This window comes from Polyodon spathula, chromosome 18 (assembly GCF_017654505.1).
Source record: "Polyodon spathula isolate WHYD16114869_AA chromosome 18, ASM1765450v1, whole genome shotgun sequence".
Classification (NCBI taxonomy): domain Eukaryota; kingdom Metazoa; phylum Chordata; class Actinopteri; order Acipenseriformes; family Polyodontidae; genus Polyodon; species Polyodon spathula.
In genome coordinates, this window is record NC_054551.1 from 33,237,337 (window position 1) to 33,256,852 (window position 19,516).

At 39.9% G+C, this 19,516-nt stretch overlaps 1 protein-coding gene across 6 annotated transcripts in view; it reads left to right on the forward strand.

Annotated features, from left to right (window-relative positions):
- The window catches only part of LOC121294162 (tyrosine-protein kinase JAK1-like), a 28,244-nt gene that overhangs the window by 7,919 nt on the left and 809 nt on the right, over positions 1–19,516 (forward strand). For 4 of the 6 annotated variants that reach the window (XM_041217759.1, XM_041217760.1, XM_041217761.1 and 1 more), the window contains exons 3-23: positions 1,076–1,199; positions 4,571–4,724; positions 5,545–5,708; positions 6,139–6,484; positions 7,410–7,577; positions 8,684–8,841; positions 9,098–9,212; positions 9,558–9,765; positions 10,981–11,099; positions 11,679–11,828; positions 12,236–12,323; positions 12,587–12,714; positions 12,974–13,109; positions 13,294–13,445; positions 13,967–14,117; positions 15,108–15,202; positions 15,296–15,488; positions 15,734–15,858; positions 16,383–16,555; positions 18,433–18,550; positions 19,211–19,321. In XM_041217759.1, coding sequence (XP_041073693.1) covers positions 1,076–1,199; positions 4,571–4,724; positions 5,545–5,708; positions 6,139–6,484; positions 7,410–7,577; positions 8,684–8,841; positions 9,098–9,212; positions 9,558–9,765; positions 10,981–11,099; positions 11,679–11,828; positions 12,236–12,323; positions 12,587–12,714; positions 12,974–13,109; positions 13,294–13,445; positions 13,967–14,117; positions 15,108–15,202; positions 15,296–15,488; positions 15,734–15,858; positions 16,383–16,555; positions 18,433–18,550; positions 19,211–19,321 — 3,176 coding nt within the window. Of the gene's footprint in view, positions 1–580; positions 708–1,075; positions 1,200–4,570; positions 4,725–5,544; positions 5,709–6,138; positions 6,485–7,409; positions 7,578–8,683; positions 8,842–9,097; positions 9,213–9,557; positions 9,766–10,980; positions 11,100–11,678; positions 11,829–12,235; positions 12,324–12,586; positions 12,715–12,973; positions 13,110–13,293; positions 13,446–13,966; positions 14,118–15,107; positions 15,203–15,295; positions 15,489–15,733; positions 15,859–16,382; positions 16,560–18,432; positions 18,551–19,210; positions 19,322–19,516 lie in introns of those variants that run through there. The other 2 variants (XM_041217763.1, XM_041217765.1) reach the window with 2 other exon arrangements.

Genomic DNA, 19,516 nt, shown 5'->3' on the forward strand with positions numbered 1-19,516 from the left:
CTGGTGTGTGAAAGATGTTCCCTCCCAGACCTGCCCTAAGTATGACTCTAGAGTGTTAGCGTCTAAGTTGTGTGTTCTGTATGGAATACTTGAATTACTGTGCTCTATATAGTATACTGTGTTTTTTTAAGTCTGCTCAGTTACAGTGCATTATAATACCCCAGAATACATAGCTCCCTGGGCAGAGATGGAAATAATATTAGCATTGCATGGCAGTTTGCTCCAATCCTGGTTTTGCTATAAGTTTAATTAGACACACCTGAGCTTGTAACAATACCTAAAAACTGTAACTAATCAAGTTTGTATTAAAACCTGGAATGGGTGAAACTGCTAGGCAACAGAAGTCTTATTCCCATCTCTGCTGGGTGTTATACAGTGGTTTAAGTATTGAGGGTTTTGTGATCTGGGCCACTTCTGCAGTCCTGACCTGCTTGCATTCAGAGTTGTGTTGCCCAGTCCTGTGCTGGTGTTCTGCAAACATTCCCGGGGGGGTGGGGGGGGGGGGTTCTTATTTTTATTCTATTCTGTTGTTTTGCACAATCAGTGTTACACTTTGCATTTCTTTTTTGCGTGTCCTTAGAATTCAAACAAAATGACCAAATGGGATTCAACACTGCTGAGACAGGGACTGCAGCTGCATTGAAGACAATACAATTCTTTTTTTTTTCTGCCAGAATAACGTTCCATACAGAACGCCACTGACAAAAGTTACGTTCTCAAGGTCATTTTCACTTCTAAAAAGCGGACATTAATGTACATAAGTTGCCATTTAAGAGTTTTTTCCAACTCCACTGTCTGTTTTTACCCCTAGATCTGGTTTATTGTAAAGTGGCCTGCCACGTAGTAAGTAAACAGTGTTGACAGAAATATGTCAATCCTGAGATCTGAAATATCAGTATTGCCAGTTCAATCTGGGGGAACAGCACATAAGTACACTGTGTGATACAGTTGATGTTTTGAGGTCATTCACATGGGGAATGTATTTCTCACATGCATGACACTACATTTTGTCATCAGAAACATGCCATTGTTTTCTGGAAAGTTATGCCGACAGATTTGTTCTTTTCTGTAACAGATATTTCACCACTTTGTCACAACCTGTTTGCGCTCTATGATGAGGGCAGGAACATTTGGTATCCACCTAATCACACATTTGAAGTTGACGAGAACACAGCCATCAAGTTGCATTACCGGATGAGGTAAGTGTGGATCTGAAAGTGGTCAAGGTGCCCGTGTGGAGAACGAAGGAAATGCCCTACGGAAACAAGCGCAAGGCAAGATTTCTGAAAGAAATAAACTATTTTAACAGCATAAAACTAGCAAGGCATTGCTCCCAAAAGTTTATGTTTCTAGTTGTAACTAAGTTGTATCTGGCTTGTTTTATTACATGAATTACATTTTTATTTCCTGTTATAAAATTTGCCTTTGACCTTGCACTTGTTGCTAAAAAGTGTTAAGGCGAAGAAAATGTTATTCATTCCCTTACTGAAAACAGTTACGTTTTTCTGGGCATGCAGTATCAATTCTACATAACCCTGACATGATCAATTCTCACAGGACAGAAGGTCTTGGAAAAAACAAAAAAGGGAGGATCTCTGAGAATTATCGCACAGGGTTTTTTTAGCCCTGTGTGAATTGGGCCATAAACGTAGATATGCTGTGTAAATAAGAATAAGTATTAACTTTAAAAAAAAAAAAAAAAAAAAAAAAAAAAACATTTTCTTGTAACTGATTGCTGCTGTTGCTGCTGCTGACTTCATTAAATTTTAGTTTGCAATTCAGAATAATTAATTGCAATCACTTCTACTATTGAATTCTGGTAGGAGGTTTGTATTGTTAAGTTTTTAACAGCTTGGTATGTATCTGCCGTGTCCCATGCATGTTTTGTGGTAAACGTGCACTAAAAAAAAAAGTTTTCATGTGGCAAAAAAAGAAACCTTTTCCTGAATTTGCAACTTCCTGTTTACTTGCAGAGGCTGTGCTGCCTTTGATCACCTAGTTGATGGTAGAGAATTTGTATTAACTCTGTAATTCCCAAACATTTTTTAAATGACAAAAGCTATAAGTAATGTACTGCATATGCATTCAAATCCCCCCAAACCACCAGGTGCATTTATCACAGCTGCTGTTTTGTATTATCAGCTGCTGTTAAGACTCAGGCTTAAAACTTGAAAGTTTATTCAATTAACTGCTTACTGTGCTTGTGTAAAACTCTGCTCACCGTTTAGTAGACACAGCACTTAGCCACTTCAAATGGATTTTGGTAGTATTTGGTTGTAGCTTCTTCATAGTGTTTAGGCATTAGGGGGTTTTGTAATTGAAACCACAATATTCTGTACAGAGTTCAGAGCAGAACCAGCATGTAAACATGGCAGCTGAATATAGCATTTATTGTGTCACTCAGCAATGAAGCAATGCTGAATTGGGAAATAGCTTTTTACCCTGGTTAATCTTTTAACAAAAAAAAAAAAAAAAACTAACAAGAGGTTACTAATGTCCAGCAAAAGGTTTCTGTGCTTTGTTCTTTTTTTCTGGCCAGTTTTTTCGTTTGCACAGTTTGTGTTTCTTGTGGAGTGTATCTTGCTGATCTGGTCTCCTCTGGTGAGTCAGGATCAGTGCAGAGTAGAAGTTTGCACACCATATGATGCATTTTGGCATTCTGCTTCTTTCTGAGAATGCTGGACCCTACAAGACATTTTTAATGAATTACTGTAGTAGGGGTTGAAATCCCAGACTGATATAGTGAATGAATAGACATGAACATCATGGCTGCTCATAGTTAACGAAGCCTGTAACTGCTTGTCAAAACAAGCCTTGTTCTTCGCTAGTTCTTTCTGGGCTGGAATTCTTACCGAGTTGGCACCCAGTCTCCGCCAGTGTTTTAAGTCGCCCTGTCGTTTCACTGACAACCAAATTGTTTCAGGAAGCGGTGATGATGAGAATGAGGGTGATTTAAGAATACGTCACGGAGGACACGGAAATCTCGAATTTGAACAAAAATCTTAGAAACGAATGTAAAAACACGTTTGGTTAGGCACTTCATTTATTTTCTTGTGGGCAAAAAAAATGGGCTTGCATCTTTTTTTTTTCTTGAAACTTTTTTCATACAAGGTAGTGTACCCAAGTAGTCTGTTAAAAAAAAATAAACAAGATACTTTTTTTATTTCCTGTAAACTGTAGCTAAAACGAGAGGTTTATCTGTTTTGTAGTCTTTTTTTCTGATATTTGTGATGCCCCGCTTCTTGGACACGGTGCCTGTCTGTGAGATTATTTTTTTTTTTTTAAAGGGGGAGTGCTCTGTAGGCTAGTCGCGTTGTTATTATTGAAGAATATTTATATACTGTTACATTTTGAACAATGTAATTAAAACAATTATTTGACATGCTGATTTTCTATATGTACATTTACACCGGGGACGTGCACAGAGAAATAGGAAGGAATACCGTTTATGTCAGACCCCGTCTGTTTCGCTACACGGCCGGTGTGAAAGCCTGCATCGTACAGTATTTATTATTATTATTAATAATAATAATAGTTACGTTGGTGTGAAAGGAACTTTTACTAAGTTTTGTAACATTTAAACTTGCCAGCAGTCAAAAGCAATAGACTTTATATTATTTGTTATGGTGTACTATTTAAAAGCTCTTGTATGTGTTGGTGTAGCTAAACCTACATTATTTGGTGGCCTTTCCTGTTTTTTCTTGTTTTTTTTTCTATGCAACTCGCCCATGAAATGTATAAAAAACTCACTGTGCCAAAATCTTATAATTAATGATGATATCAAAAAGTAACCAAGTGGATTTTAAAGTTTAAGTTTGGAGTTTAGGCTTGTGTGAAGTTTTGTAAATGTTTTAGGATGTAATTGGTGTGGTTTTGTTATTGCTTTTGCTGCATCTAACCCTGGCAGCTCTTTGCAAATGAGACCAGGTTCACTTGAAACCAGGTTCAGGTTTTTCAAATGATGTTACCTCCATGGGTCTTGTTACAATTCTACTACTTAATGTTGAGTGTATTTTAAATGATTTTTGACAGTGTGAAATACACCTATGTTCAGGACATTCCACACATTTTGAAATGATGAAACAGAAGTCTTTGCCAGACCTGTCTAGCAGTACTTTTCTTAATATCTTCCAATATGCAAAATGTAATGTCTAATGTAGCTGTGGGTTATACAGCAAACAGTGTTCCTAAATGCAATTTAATAGACAAACTATATTATTTGTATTAAACACCATAGATGAAAAGTTGCATTCTGGTTCCATATCACTTCATGTGTTGTAAAATGATTTATTGCAGTCAGACCATGTGACCTGCAGCAAAAGAACACGACCAGGATGCAGCAGTGAGAGCCAATAGATTGTTAGCTCAGTAAAACTGTGACCAAAAATGTTATTAACACTAATGAGAGGAAAGAAATGCTTCATGTTTAAACAAACCACAAATGCTGATTATCCCTAAGCAACAAGGTTAAAAGCAACATACACAAACAACTTGAAAAATCTCTTCCGTCATCTTGGCACTAGATGGATTGCGTTGGATTGATGCTGATAGGAAAACATTTCTTTCACAGGTATTACTTCACAAATTGGCACGGGACTAATGAGAACGAGTCTCCTGTGTGGAGGTACTCTTTGAATAAACAGAAGAACGGTTACGCTCCACAGAAAACTCCAGAAGGCATTCCCCTCCTTGATGCCTCATCATTGGAGTACTTGTTTGCACAGGTAAACACACACAAAATAGATTGTGCAGAATGTTTGCAGATGCCTTGTCAAAAACCTTGTTTTTTTTTTGTTTTTTTTTGCAAAAACCTTAATTGCAGCATGTAAGAATCGATGAGCTGAAGATTAAAAGTTATTAAAAATCAGTTTTGAACTGCCGCCATCTTTGCTGGATGCACTAGTATCAGATAGAAAATATTTGTAATGGCAAATTTGCAATCAGTTTTTTTTTTTTAAATGCACATGTGAAAAAACCCAAACTGCAGGGAGGCTGGAAACATTCTTGTGGGAATAGGGGTGTTTCCCTATTCAATCATAATGCAACCCTCCTCTTTTCATCCTCCTTGTTTTAGAAGGCTTACACCAGTGGAATTTAAGTGATTTCCCAGCTCGGATACACAGAATGGTTTGATAGTGTGCGCCTGTGTGTGAGTGTTCCGTGAATTGTGCCCCTATCTAAGCTTATCATTTTGTTGTGTCTTCTAACTATTTCCTTGCACATGCTGGCTGAGTTTGTTTTGGAAATGTTGGTGTTGGTGAACAACATGCAGCATGAAATAAAGTTATTCTCTTCAGTATTGTATAACGTTACAGTCCAGAATGACACATGAAGCACTATGTTGCTAGTCTATTTTGTGCACTCTGATGTGCCAACATGCAGAACATTCAGCACATTTTTACAAAGTGAAGGAGTTTAATCCAGCATGGGAAAGATCATTAAGGTATTTGTGGAGGGGGCTTCTTGCTGCTGGAATGCAATGGTTCTACAGTTGCATGCCGTGCAGACCCTGACCGTTCACTGAGGTATTGTTTTGTCTTTCAGGGGCAGTGTGATTTTGTTAGGAGTCTCGCCCCTGTACGCAGCCCTCGGACTGACCAGGAGGTTCATGAGATTGAGAATGAGTGCCTTGGCATGGCAGTGCTGGCAATATCTCACCACGCCATCCAGAAGAACATACCCCTGCCAGGACTTGCTGGAGAAATCAGGTTCAAATTGTATTTCGTTATAAATGCTGGATCTTTCTATCATAATCAATATTAAAGAATGACAAGGAAGATTCAATATTTGTTATGTATTTTAGAGAGAGAGAGAGAGAGAACACTATTGTTGATCAGGTACCTTATTTATAGTGTACCCTTTAATTTTAATGCATTTATAAAGTTTTATGAAAATTTGGAATACTGTTTTAATGGAAGGCACATCAATCTATATTATTTACAACTTGCAAAGGATAGCATTCTACAGTCAAGTGAGCATTTGCTCTTACCCAGATCCAAGCAGCAGTGTGTTACTTGCAAGCAGAGCTTTGGTGGCAGCATATTTAAGCGAGAGAGGTGAAGCATTAGAATAAAGAGCAGTTAGCTTGGAGGTCAAACTGCAATAACGGAGTGATTTCCCTCCCTCCCCCTCTCTCAGTTATAAACGATACATCCCTGAAACTCTGAACAAGACCATCAAGCAACGGAACTTCTTGACTCGCATCAGAATAAACAATGTGTTCAAGAGTTTCCTGAAGGAGTTCAGTAACAAGACCATCTCGGACAGCAACGTGTCGATGCACGACCTCAAAGTGAAGTACCTGTCCACCCTGGAGACTCTGACCAAGCACTTCGGCTCTGAGATCTACGAGACCTCCATGCTGCAGATCTGTGCGGAGAACGAGAAGTCCCTCTCAGAGAACTTCGGAGGGGCGGACCTTCCTGTGTATGAAGTTCAGGTGGCTGGCAATGTTGGGATACAGTGGAGGCTCAAACCGCTCCATGTATGTACATTAGACTTCACTACAAGTCCAGTGTTTGCACTGTTTGGCCCTATTTTCCGTTGTAATCACTGTCATGATTCGATGTGAGTCAGCAAATGATGCTGCAGTCACGCTTTTTATAACTCCAGTTGTTTCATGTTTACATTTTACTCCTAAGTTACATTTATTCTTATAGTGCGCATCCTTTTAAACCAGACTGTTTAACTTAAACAAAGGTGTACTTTAACACAACGTAAGGCAAAGTGGAAAACCCATCCTGATAGCCTTAATGGAATATATTGATATATTTGCATCCCACTGTGTTTAGCACAATTGAAGTTTCCCACACTTGCACTGAAAACTAGCGCGTTTTGTTTTTTCATGTTGTTCAATATTGTTTAAAAATTCAAAGAGATATTGTTTTGTTTTTTAATTGGTGGAGGAAAAGCTAAGGCTCGATAGAGAAAAAAAAGTGTGATGTAATTTACACATTTGTTTTCTGTGCGCGATAGCTGTTGGCTACTCTGCCTCGTTAATAATCAATGCCATGTATGAAATGATACATTAGAAGAGGCATTTGTTTGAATGGTTTTATCAGCGCTAGTAACATCATGCCAGCTAGTTTAAAATGTACCTATCCAGGCAGCTTTAATTTCCTGCTTCTGAACTCTGACCTGTTTAGACTTCCCTAGCTCGCTCTGTGTGAGCTCGGTGCATCTTGAATGACAATGCTACGTGTCTGGGTTAGTACAGATAGTAGCCCCAAAACTATAAAGGGAAATTTGTGTACGCCAGAAAAAAATGATGTGGATGTTTTCTCTTAGAAATTTCAATGTGCTAAGAAAATAAATTCCAGCCTGAATATAAAAATAAGCATACGTTCTGTACATTGATATGAATATTTTTGTGTTTTTTTTCATTTCCAAACACTGTTATGGTTGCAAAGGAGAAGAATAAATCCAGGAAGAATAAGATGGAAAGCAGAAATAAAAAAGACAAGAATAAAGACCTTGTGAACGAAGGCTGGGCCCTCTTCTCTGATTTCTATGAGATCACTCACATTGTCATCAAGGAGGCCACTGTCACCATTTATAAACAAGACAACAAAAAGATGGTAGGAAAATGGAAACCAACACTGCTGTGCAGTGCTTAACAGATCATTTAATACAGCACAGATGAGCAAGGCATGGTAGAGGATTGTGTGGTAAAAACCATGGTTAGTTAAAGTTTGGAAAATGCATAGTGTGTGTGTGTGTGTGTCTATATATATATATATATATATATATATATATATATATATATATATATATATATATATATATATATTGCATTCAAATATTTGTTCCAAGGTGACCCTTGCTTCTAGCTTTCAGAGATGAAACATGATGGATGAATGTTTCACAAGATTTTTTGATTTGTGTAGCTTAAAGAATGTTGGTAGTGTACCCCAAAAAAGGTATCGAAATTACACCTGTGTAAATGCTTAACCCATTATGTGCCATTGTCCTCATGTGAGCGCAGGCTACGTTTTGTAATTTTTGGAGCATTTTTAACTGCCAAAAAATGTATTTGGTATTTAATGGGTTAAACAGTTGCTTAAAGTTATGTGTTCATAAAGACCATTTCATTCCACTGTACCCCCACACCCCAGAAAAACAACATTGAACAGCTTTGATGTTTGTTCACTGAGAGATCTGGAAATGACAGATCTGAAACTCTACACTCACACTTTAGGATGTAGGTAATACAGTAATACAAAAATAAATCTGTAGCCCTTGTTTTTTGAAAAGTAACAGTTTCTTGTCAAGAGTTCATTGTTTTCCATTGGTCCGAGGACCACACCACTCTGTAATTTGACCTGTTACAAATGAAAACGATTGATGCTGAACCTGGCTTGATCCAAGAGTTAAGGAACATGTAACATGTGCCTTGTGTTTGTCTACACTATATATTGAATCCTGGGATACTGTCCATGACACTTTTCTAAAACCCATGAGATTCAGGCAGCGTGTTGTATATTGAAAATAGTTCACGCTATATTATAATTATCAAATGTTTAACCAAACTTTGATCGCAGAGAAATACTGAATGTGTTTCTGGAAGGCTTGTATTACAATCTGCATGTGAACCAGAAACTAGGAGCTGTTCCAAAATGCCAGGGTCTCTCCTTACCTTACCGGTCATCTCTCCTCTCTCTCTCCCTCTCCCCCCCCCCCGCAGGAGCTGGAGCTTGCATTCCATGATGAAGCGCTGTCCTTCATCGCGCTGATCGATGGCTATTTCAGGCTCACTGTCGATGCTCACCACTACCTCTGCACAGACGTAGCCCCGCCATCGGTGGTCCTCAATCTTCAGAATAGCTGTCATGGGCCTATCTGGTTAGTTACAGTGTTTTGCTCTTTTAAAAACAACAAGTGTAAGCATAGCTTCAGTCACACAAGATAAGCTATTACATTTACACCATAACAGCAAGTTGTAACCTATATACTGTGCAGCTACAAATGGCAACAGTTTTCTTTTCACGGTCTTCCAACAATCAAAACGGAGCTTGTGCTGTTTTGTGTGTTGTTCACATTGATTAGCGCTCTGCTTTTAAGACGACTCTACTCTAAGATGATGTTCTACTCGTTTCAGCACTGACTATGCCATTCACAAACTGAAACTGGAAGGGAATGAAGACGGCATGTATGTCCTGCGCTGGAGCTGCACGGATTACAACAACATTCTGATGACCGTGGCTTGCAGTGAGGTACAGCAGCTGTTTCACCTGGACCATTATCACAAAGTCTGTTACCGCACCTCTCATGGGGACTGGGCTCCTTAAAACTTAACACAGCATGCTGCTTCTTATAAATTAACTTCACACTTATTTTTTATGGCAGTAGATATGCGTGAAGTAATCCCTTTTGGGTAATGTACATGACCCCAAAACCACCTGCACTGACATGTATCACTGAATTCCACGAACCTTGCCAATTGCTGGTATCATTTAACAATACAAAGCCTAAATAGAGATTGAAAATATAGGTACAATTCCAGATACCCTGTAAGTGTTCTACTTTTTTAAAAAATTATTATTTTTGTTTATTTTTAGAATGTTTGTGACCCAAACGGCGGACTGAGACAAAACAAGCAGTACAAGAACTTTCAGCTAGAAGTTTCAGATGAGGGGTACAGGCTGTGTGGGACAGAGGCCTACTACCAGAGCCTGAGAGATCTCATGGACCACTTATCAGGACAGATCCTCAGGACGGACAGTGTCAGCTTCCAGCTGAGAAGGTGCTGTCCACCACAGCCCAGAGGTAACTGCAATCCGCAGGCAAAATTTGACCAGTGGAGAGCACCACAATTCTAAACCTAGAACAATATGAAAAGCAGGTAGAAAGGAAATGTATATAAATAACCAAAGGCACACCCAGCTGAGTGTTGTGTAACCACTCCATTGGTTCCATTTGGGCCAGGAGGCTTTATATAATGGAAATACAGCTTATGATGAGTAGATTTGACATATGAATCGGTAGGCAAATACGACGTCTGTCAGGTCTACAGAGCAGCCCGCAGAGGCGGTTTCTGACCACGCCGAGCCGTTAGGCAGATTGTAAACAGCTGATCAGGTCTTTTTATTAAGGGTTAAAGCACCCCCCCCCCCCCCCCCCCCCCACCAACGTGGCTGACATTAATAACAAGCAGAACAAGGTCTGTGGCATGTGTTCTGTTTCTGCACACCACTGAGGATATCCGCTATCAGCACTTACTTGCAGAGTGACCTTTAGCTTGTTTGTGTGGTTAACTTCTGAGCAGGCTGAGCACTTCTGCTTGAGACACTTGTTTAGAAGTATACCCCCAATTGCTTGGACTAGTTTGCCCGTGTGTGTGTGTGTGTGTGTGTGTGTGTGTGTGTGTGTGTGTGTGTGTGTGTGTGTTTGTTATACGTTCACAGCTTCAATGTTTATATTTTTCTGCTCTGCTGTGTCTTCGTAAGGCAGGAAGAGAGTAGTAAATGTGGTTTCCGGTTACAGGAGTAATGTCACCCAGCTGGGTTCACTACAGCTGTTTTGCATGCAACATAATGATTTAAAAGTGCATTAGGTGCTTGTAGATAAACTCTGCAAATTAATTTTTTTTTTTTTTTTTTACATGATCAGTTTTATTGGAGCTGCGTGTAAATAAAAGAAGCTATTCTGAGTTTTACAGATGCAGCTATAGTTTGCGTTCTCCCAACTAGCAGCCCACACATTACAAGCCACAAGCACACCTTTTTAACACATGCTTCTCTGTCCCACGTACACCCACACACCCTTGTTTAGATGAAGAGCTTTTGCACAAATTATTAAAATTAGCTTAAAGCAACCAAAGGAAAAACAAACAGTTTGCAGATAGTCATCCCTTAAAATTTAAATAAGGAATTGCAGTTGATTGTTTTTTAAGATTTGAATTCTCTGAAGCTTTTAAACACGCCCTCATACATTTTGCAGTAGAGCTGTTTTATAAAGTGTGTGCATTGCTCTGTGTTGCAGAAATCTCTAACCTGCTGGTGGTAACGAAGAACAGAGCCCTGGACTCCCAACAGACTGCCAACAACTACAATCTGAGTCAGCTGAGCTTCCACAGAATCCCCAAGGAAGAGATCATTCAGGTGCTTATTGTGTCGAAAGCACAAACTGCAATATAATGGTGGTTGCTGCAGCTGCTCCATTGCAATCTCTAAGTGTCTTGTCTTTTGAATATCGATTACAACACCCTATACATCACCGTCCTATATGATATGATACAAGCCATCTGATACGAGAGAGTTTCAGATGACTGCATCCCATCACTGTCAGGGTTAGGGTCTTCATTCCTTCGTGTTAAAGAGAGGGGGAGGAAATCAAGATGGTTTAAGGGGGCAGTGTGGATCGGGGGGGGGGGGGGGGGGGGGGGGGGGGGGTGGGGGTCATTCCTTCCTTGGAAAGGAGTAAAAGGGTAAATTTGTTCTTTACAGCGTTTTAACTGTTCTTAGACAATAAGCCTTATTTTTACGTTACGAGAACTTTTAGTTGAGACATCGTACGTCATAAAATTTAATAGTATATGTCAGTGTTATAAGTGTATATTATATATATATATATATAAATAATATATATCCGTCTATAATACATATAGTGACCAATCTGATATATATTTTTTTTTTTTATTATATATTTTAACTGATATATTTATGTGTCTGTCTCTGAAGGAGGAACATCTTGGTCAAGGAACCAGAACGAATATTTATGCTGGAATCCTGAACTACAAGAACGAGGATGACAATGACGGCTTTTACACTGGGAAAGAGGTTAAAGTCGTCCTCAAGGTGCTGGGCTCTGGTCACAGAGACATTTCGCTGGTAAGATCTGTAGTGCAGGAACACATGCATGACTACTGTGAGATGTGTAGACCATGTCTGTGTGAAATACCCATTTCACCTGTAAGTGAACAGTGAGTAAGTTCCTGCTGGTAGCTCCTAGGTAATAGTAGTAGTAGACTTCCTTACACTTTTAGTTATTTCATGTGTACTACAGTGGTGTTGAACAGTACATTTTAGTACATTACACAGTACATTAATAGTTATCAGATCTGAGCAGTATAGCTAACAGCGTGTACTGCAGTTGCTTTGCTGTAGAGCTCTGTAAATCATGAAGTTTTGGAGCAGTAGTATTATGGATGTAATATGTTTATTTAGACACTGGAACAGATGCTGTCAGTGAATATTACTGTTCAGCTTCCATTCCTTTTTTTTCTTGTTTTTTTTAGTCTTTCTTTGAAACGGCTAGCATGATGAGACAGGTTTCCCATAAGCACATCGTACTTTTGCATGGAGTCTGTGTCAGAGACTTGGAAAGTAAGTTCACTTTTGTTGAGAAATGAGAGAGAAGAAATTGCAACTGTACCTTAAATATGCGTGTATTTGTTAAATGTGTGTGTATTTGTTAAATGTGTGTGTATTTGTTAAAGGCAGTTGACAGTTGAATTTAAGTCATTTGGTGAATGATTGTGCAGGTCGCCTAATTGCATTGTAGGTCAAATAATGAGAAAAAAATACCACTGTTGTGTAATAATGATATATTTATATATATATATATATTATTGTTTGTTGTTCTGCAGATATCATGGTTGAAGAATTTGTCCAGTTGGGTCCCTTAGATCTCTTTATGCATCGGAAGAGTGAGCTTCTCACAACTGCATGGAAATTTCAAGTTGCTAAACAGCTAGCTAGTGCTCTGAGCTACCTGGTAAGCAAGGGTATTTGTAATATTTCTGAAAAATCAATGCGTTGTGTTCATGGAATTGTTGATCTTGTAGAATCTCAGCAATCACAAGTAGGCTCTTTCAAATCTTGCCATATATTAAACGAAAGGGGGTTAAATAAAGTGTTTCTTCTGAACGGATTTCTTCTACAGGTAAGCATTGCTAATAATACAGATGCGTGGGTGGAATTGTTGGAATTGCGCAATAATGGCACAGTACTCTGCAAACTGGTTCTTATTTCAGGAGGACAAGAAGCTGGTCCACGGAAATGTGTGCACGAAGAATATCTTACTGGCCAGGGAAGGGCTTGATAATGAAGGCGGCCCCTTTATCAAGCTGAGCGACCCAGGGATTCCCATTACTGTTCTAACCAGAGAAGGTATGAATTCGTACAAACACAGGAGGCTGAGGCTGCTTTAAAACACAACGCTAGGAAAATAATCCAGAGCGGCGCTTGGTTCTTAACCAGTACGTTCTTTGAAATTCACGTTTTGAAAGGTTTAGAACCGGCATTGAAGTTGTGTCCATATCCTGCTGACTCCGTCTTTGTGCTGTGTTTCCAGAATGCGTGGAGAGGATTCCATGGATTGCCCCAGAGTGTGTTGAAAACGCAGAGAGCCTCAGTGTTGCTGCCGACAAGTGGAGTTTTGGAACGACGCTGTGGGAGATCTGCTATAACGGGGAGGTGCCACTTAAAGATAAGAAATTGACAGAGGTAAATAAAGTGTCTGCTGAAAAGTAATCCTTGGCAGCGTTATGACGATGTGCAATTTTGTTTAGTAAAACACATCTGATTTAGATTTGTGTGTTTGTTTTTTGTGTCTGTTTTGTATGATGCCAGTATGTTTGGTGTCAAGGTGTTACCAGACAGTACAGTCTTCGATTTCATTCTGGTTGTAACCACTTTTCTCTGAGGGGGGGAGGAGAGTAATTTGCCTGGGACCTCAACCTGCTAGATGACAGAGAAGAAATCTACAGAGAGCAATTCCCAGTGGAAAAGATTTGGAATATTTTTATCCCACAAACTGATTCGTTGTTTGAATGCTTTTAAAAATCAATGTTCTCCTTTGATCATACAGTAATTATCAGAACTAAAATCCCAGGACAACTGTTGCATTCAATCGCTGTCTTAAAACTAATAAGGATGGATATGAAGGCTCCCCCAGTTACAGAAAGGAAAGGCTTGTTGCATTGGCCTGGCTGATTTTCAACTATGCTCTTCTCTTCCCTTGGCAGAAGGAGAGGTTTTACACAGCACACTGTGTGCTGGCTACCCCGGACTGCAAGGAGCTGGCTGACCTCATGAAACAGTGCATGAACTACAACCCCAAAAAGAGGCCTTTCTTCCGAGCCATCATGAGAGACATCAACAAGCTGGAGGAGCAGAGTAAGCAGTGTTGCCTGAAACACACAGTTTGGATTGGGAGTCACATGAGGGCACAGATCGGCAGAAGCTGTAAAACAGTATTTGCACTGGTTAAGTGAGCTCTGGTGCTCTGCATAACAACGCTCTTTAAGATGCTATTAAAACTGATGAGGATTGGAAGCTTAGAACAGTTCCGATGTACCATATTTCATCAGACACATTTGCATTATTATTCTGGTTAGGTTAGGTTGAGGTGTGGCGGTGAGCACAGGGTGCTAGCCCCACACCATTTATAGCCTGTGCTTGCATTGTGCACTCCTAAGGTCTGATTGAGGGTCAGATGCCTCTGCTAAGTTTAGATCAATTGAATAGACTACAATTAACAATGCAACAATGATGTGAAACACAGAAGTTGTTGCCTGCCCCCTGTCCAGTATTTTAGCAGTTTTACCATGCATTTACTATAGCTTACCCTGGTTTGCCATGTTTATTAATATGCTGTACCAGCCTTGCTATTCTTTACCATGCTTTTAACTGTGCTTTTACTGTGGTATAAGGGATAGTCTGGTGAAATGGCACAACCCAAAGAAATAAATATTCACGTATGTGAAGCCCCTTCCCACTACTGGATAAGTGGTTTACACTCTCGCATTTTGTATGGACCCTCTCGTTTCATTTAAACCTTTCCTGTTCAGTCAGTCGGTGAGGGAAATAAGAAACTGTGTAGACAGAGACAGTTTGTTTTCTGTGTTAGTTTACTTGTGTTGGACTGCTCTGTGTCAATTCACCTACAGTATCTGTGAAACTTTCACTCACAACTCCAGGCAGGCCACTTGACCACCACCCTCCACCCTTCGTCATCCTAAAATATCCTACGCCCTCTCCCCCATGGCTATCGTATGCACTGCTAAACAGACACACTGCACTGGTGTGTTGCATTATGGAAATGTTTTAATGCTAGTCCTAATGTTTAATTGATTGTCTTTTAATCTAATTTGATCTAATTGACAGATCCTGACATTGTTTCTGGCATTGTGCCCAAGACTGAAGTGGACCCCACAGTTTTTGAGAAGAGGTTTCTTAAGAGGATAAGAGATCTGGGGGAGGTAAATGGAAGCGTTGTGCTTCTCCTGATTGCACTTGTCATTAGCAGATTAAGCAGCCAGGGTTGTTCACGGTTGTTGACTCTGTGTCATCAGGGTCACTTCGGGAAGGTGGAGCTGTGCAGGTACGACCCGGAGGGGGACCGGACTGGGGAGCTGGTGGCTGTGAAGTCACTGAAACCCGAGAGCAACGACGAGCACAGAGCAGACCTCCGGAGAGAGATTGACATCTTGAAGAACCTCTACCATGAAAACATTGTGAAGTACAAAGGGATCTGCACAGAAGAAGGTCATTAAACGGAATATTACTAAGGCTGGCAGCCACTTTACATTACATGTAATGCCTGGGCCACAACCTTCTTTTAACACATGACACCATTGAGACCTGCTGAAATTAAAATGAACCCGTGCTTAAGGTTGTCTGCGGTCACCCTGTGGGGAACATTATCCACCTGTCCTTTATGGAGCAATTCTAGTTCATTATTTACAATGTTGGCATCTACGTAGGTTAATGTAATTTGTTTCTGATTTTAGGAGGAAGAGGAATAACATTGATAATGGAGTACCTTCCATCTGGCAGCCTAAAGGAATACCTGCCACGAAACAAGCACAAAATAAACTTAAAACAGCAGCTCAAGTATGGTGTCCAGATATGTCAAGTAAGTTCATCTGCAGTATCGTTGTAACACAGGCCTGTACTGTAGGATTTACAGCAAACTTTCTACCTATTATCAACCTTTACTACTTTTTTTTTTTTTTTTTTTTTTTTTTTAAATAAGACAGGCAAGTCAAACTGGTTACACATGGGAAATGGGTCTCTGCTCTGTTCACCTGTGACACTGTTTGTCTGCAGCACCATCAGCGCAGCCTGTGTTTGTGTCCTAACCGTTCTGTCTGTCACAAGGCTGGGATTTCAAAATTTAAATGGAGAACTAAAATAGCTGGTTTTATACCTTTTCTTCTAAAGTCAAGATTATTTTACTATCAGCTGAATCTCTATCAGCTGAAAACATTGGGAACCCCTGCTGTAAATAATCTAATGTTGGTGGTGCATTTATTAAGATTAAGATTAATGCATTTATTAAGATGTGACACATTAGGTAAAAAGTACACTTTTGCATACTAAAAAAAACTACATCGGAAGATCTATGCAGCTGAGTTTGTTACTGGCCTCGGTTTCTAGGGAATGGATTACCTGGGATCTCTCAAGTATGTTCACCGGGACCTGGCTGCTCGCAACGTCCTTGTTGAAAATGAAAACATAGTGAAGATCGGAGATTTCGGCTTGACGAAAACCATTCAGACCAACAAGGAGTACTACACTGTGAAGGACGATCTGGACAGTCCTGTGTTCTGGTAAGCCTTTGGTCAAGTAATGTCAGTAGTGATTCAGTTCTTATCATTTCCATTCTTTTAATTGGGCAGACTGAGTGAGCGGCACATTACTTTTTTTGTTTTAAACTACTTTTCTGAACGAGAATTAAAAAAAAAAAAAAAAAAAAAAAAGTTAATTCAAACTATAGATGAAACAACCATTGTATCTTTGATACAACTGTTTAGTTTTATAAAGAAGCAGAGCTAAGTAAATCCTGCCCAAACAGTGATCCTCATTTGCAATTCACTTATATATTTTAATCTTGATAGTTTGTATGTTAAAAGCTTTCTGGTAAAATGTATAATTTGTTTTAAGTCTTACTCACAGGCTGACGCTGTATGAGTAAAGAGATCAGGAGTAACCCTGCCGTGTGTGTTGTAGTCACACAAGCTCTGTCTCTGTTGTATATTTCTGTAACATGATGTCCAAAAATGTGAAGTTTCAACTTTGCTTTTTTATGTAAAAAAAAAATTACAGCATTTGCTTTAAGAATTTCATTTTTAGCTCTTTTGAACGTTCCTGTTAGTTCCACAGGGCTGAAGTTGTATCAACCATCCATGACTACAAAAAACACTCAGCTCTAAGATGTAGTAAAACAAAACAAAAAAATTTAAGCTGAATCTGCTCCAGAACGTTTTGCAATTGAAATTGTAGCTCATCCCGTCACACTTTTTATTTTTTTTAAATTTAGTCGTCGCCAATTTTTTTTTACCTCGGTTTTCTCCCCAATTATTATCTATATCCTCGGCTCACCGCTCACAACCACTGCGGATCCACAGCGATGCCACCAGACCTATAGTGCCGGAGGACAACACAGATCTGGTGGCACCACTGCAGAGCCACAGGTGCCCTATCGGCCACAGGGGTCGCTGATGCGCGGAGAGCTGTGGATTCCCCTGCCGACCTAAGCCCTCCCTACCCAGGCAGCGCTTGGACAAATGTGCGCCGCCCCATAGGAACTCAGGGTCACGGTCAACTGTGACAGCCTGGATTCGAACCTGCGATCTCCAGGCTGTCACGGTCAACTGTGACAGCCTGGATTCGAACCTGCGATCTCCAGGCTATAGGACACATCCTGCACTCCACATGGAGTGCCTTTACTGGATGCAGCAGACAGATTATTTTTTCAAAGCACAGTTTGTTTTTGCATCTATCTAAATGAATAATAATGACAGTTAACGTTTTGGCTTGCTGAGTCAATGGTTGGCATTAGTATGGCAGCAGAGGCCTCGATCCAGGCTGTTTCTGAACAGTTTTGGGATGGGGTTTCAGTGCCGGTATTGTACAAGGGGAAAGCCAGGTGTGTGAATCAATAGTCACAGACAGGAATGCATGTGAGGAAAAATAAACACCCATGTGTTTAAGGAAAGTTAGCATTTCAGGTAATGAATGAGTCACTGTAGGGTAAACACATACCTACACATTGACATCAGGAGAGTAGCCCAGGAGACGAAGGCTGATCAGAAGATTTCTGCAGCAGCTGTGTGGAAAGGTTTCCCCAGAGGGGGTTTTCCAGCAGAAGTGATGCAACCATCCACAGTCATCTGGGAGGTCAGCAGAAGGATAAGAGTCTCACTGGCTTAAACGTCAGGGTCCTTATGCCATTAGCAAGCTTTTATGAGAACATGTTGGAATGAATTTTGGTTCACATTCATATATCCAGGTGCTTGCTGTGGTCTCCACCCCCTATGATAAAGTGTGTAAATATCTCAATGGTCTTGGCACAGAAAAGTGGAATTCTCTTACCTGTACAATTTCCATGTCTATTTACCTCGCTTTTTTAACTTCACTAAGTCATCCTGAACACCTGGTCCTTGACGTCTTTGTTTTGTCTTTTTTTTTCTCTCTCTTTTAAAAGGTACGCCCCAGAATGTTTGCTTCAGTGCAAGTTTTACATTGCTTCAGATGTTTGGTCATTTGGAGTTACCATGTATGAACTGCTAACTTACTGTGCATCTGAGTGCAGCCCAATGGCGGTAAACAACCTTTAATAATCCATACCTGAGCGCAATGCCCACAGAAACAGAACCACTTAATAATCCATACCTGAGCACAATGCCCACAGAAACAGAACCACTTAATAATCTATACCTGAGTGCAATGCCCACAGAAACAGAACCACTTAATAATCTATACCTGAGTGCAATGCCCACAGAAACAGAACCACTTAATAATCCATTCCTGAGCGCAGTGCCCACAGAAACAGAACCACTTAATAATCTATACCTGAGTGCAATGCCCACAGAAACAGAACCACTTAAGAATCTATACCTGAGTGCAATGCCCACAGAAACAGAACCACTTAATAATCTATACCTGAGTACAATGCCCACAGAAACAGAACCACTTAATAATCCATTCCTGAGCACAATGCCCACAGAAACAGAACCACTGAATAATCCATACCTGAGCGCAGTGGATTTCACAGATCTGCACTAGCACAAAGGTAACAATAGGTAATTTCAAGATGAGTATTGAATAGGCTCTGTGAAAAAACATTGTTTAATATGCCTTTTTTTGGTTTTGTTTCAAATAATCCAGATCTGAATACTACAATAAATCAAAATGCCCCCCCCAATGATGTTTAAACAATATAATATTTCATGTTTTCATTTTCTATTTCTTATGATTTGCAGATGTTTTTGAAAATGATTGGTCCAACTCAAGGTCAGATGACTGTTACTAGGCTTGTGAGAGTGCTAGAGGAAGGCCAACGGCTGCCGTGTCCAGCGAACTGTCCAGAAGAGGTATGATCAGGACACTATAGTCGTGCCATAATGCACTGTTCAGTACTAGCCCCTTCAGTTTTAATCTTTAGATAATGGTTTTATAAAATCAGCTCTTTCATATTACAATATTGTTTTATTACAGAACTGAACCAAAAATGTGTTTAATGTTTACTTGCATTAGTCACACACCTGTCTGTCCTGTGTGGTCAGGCA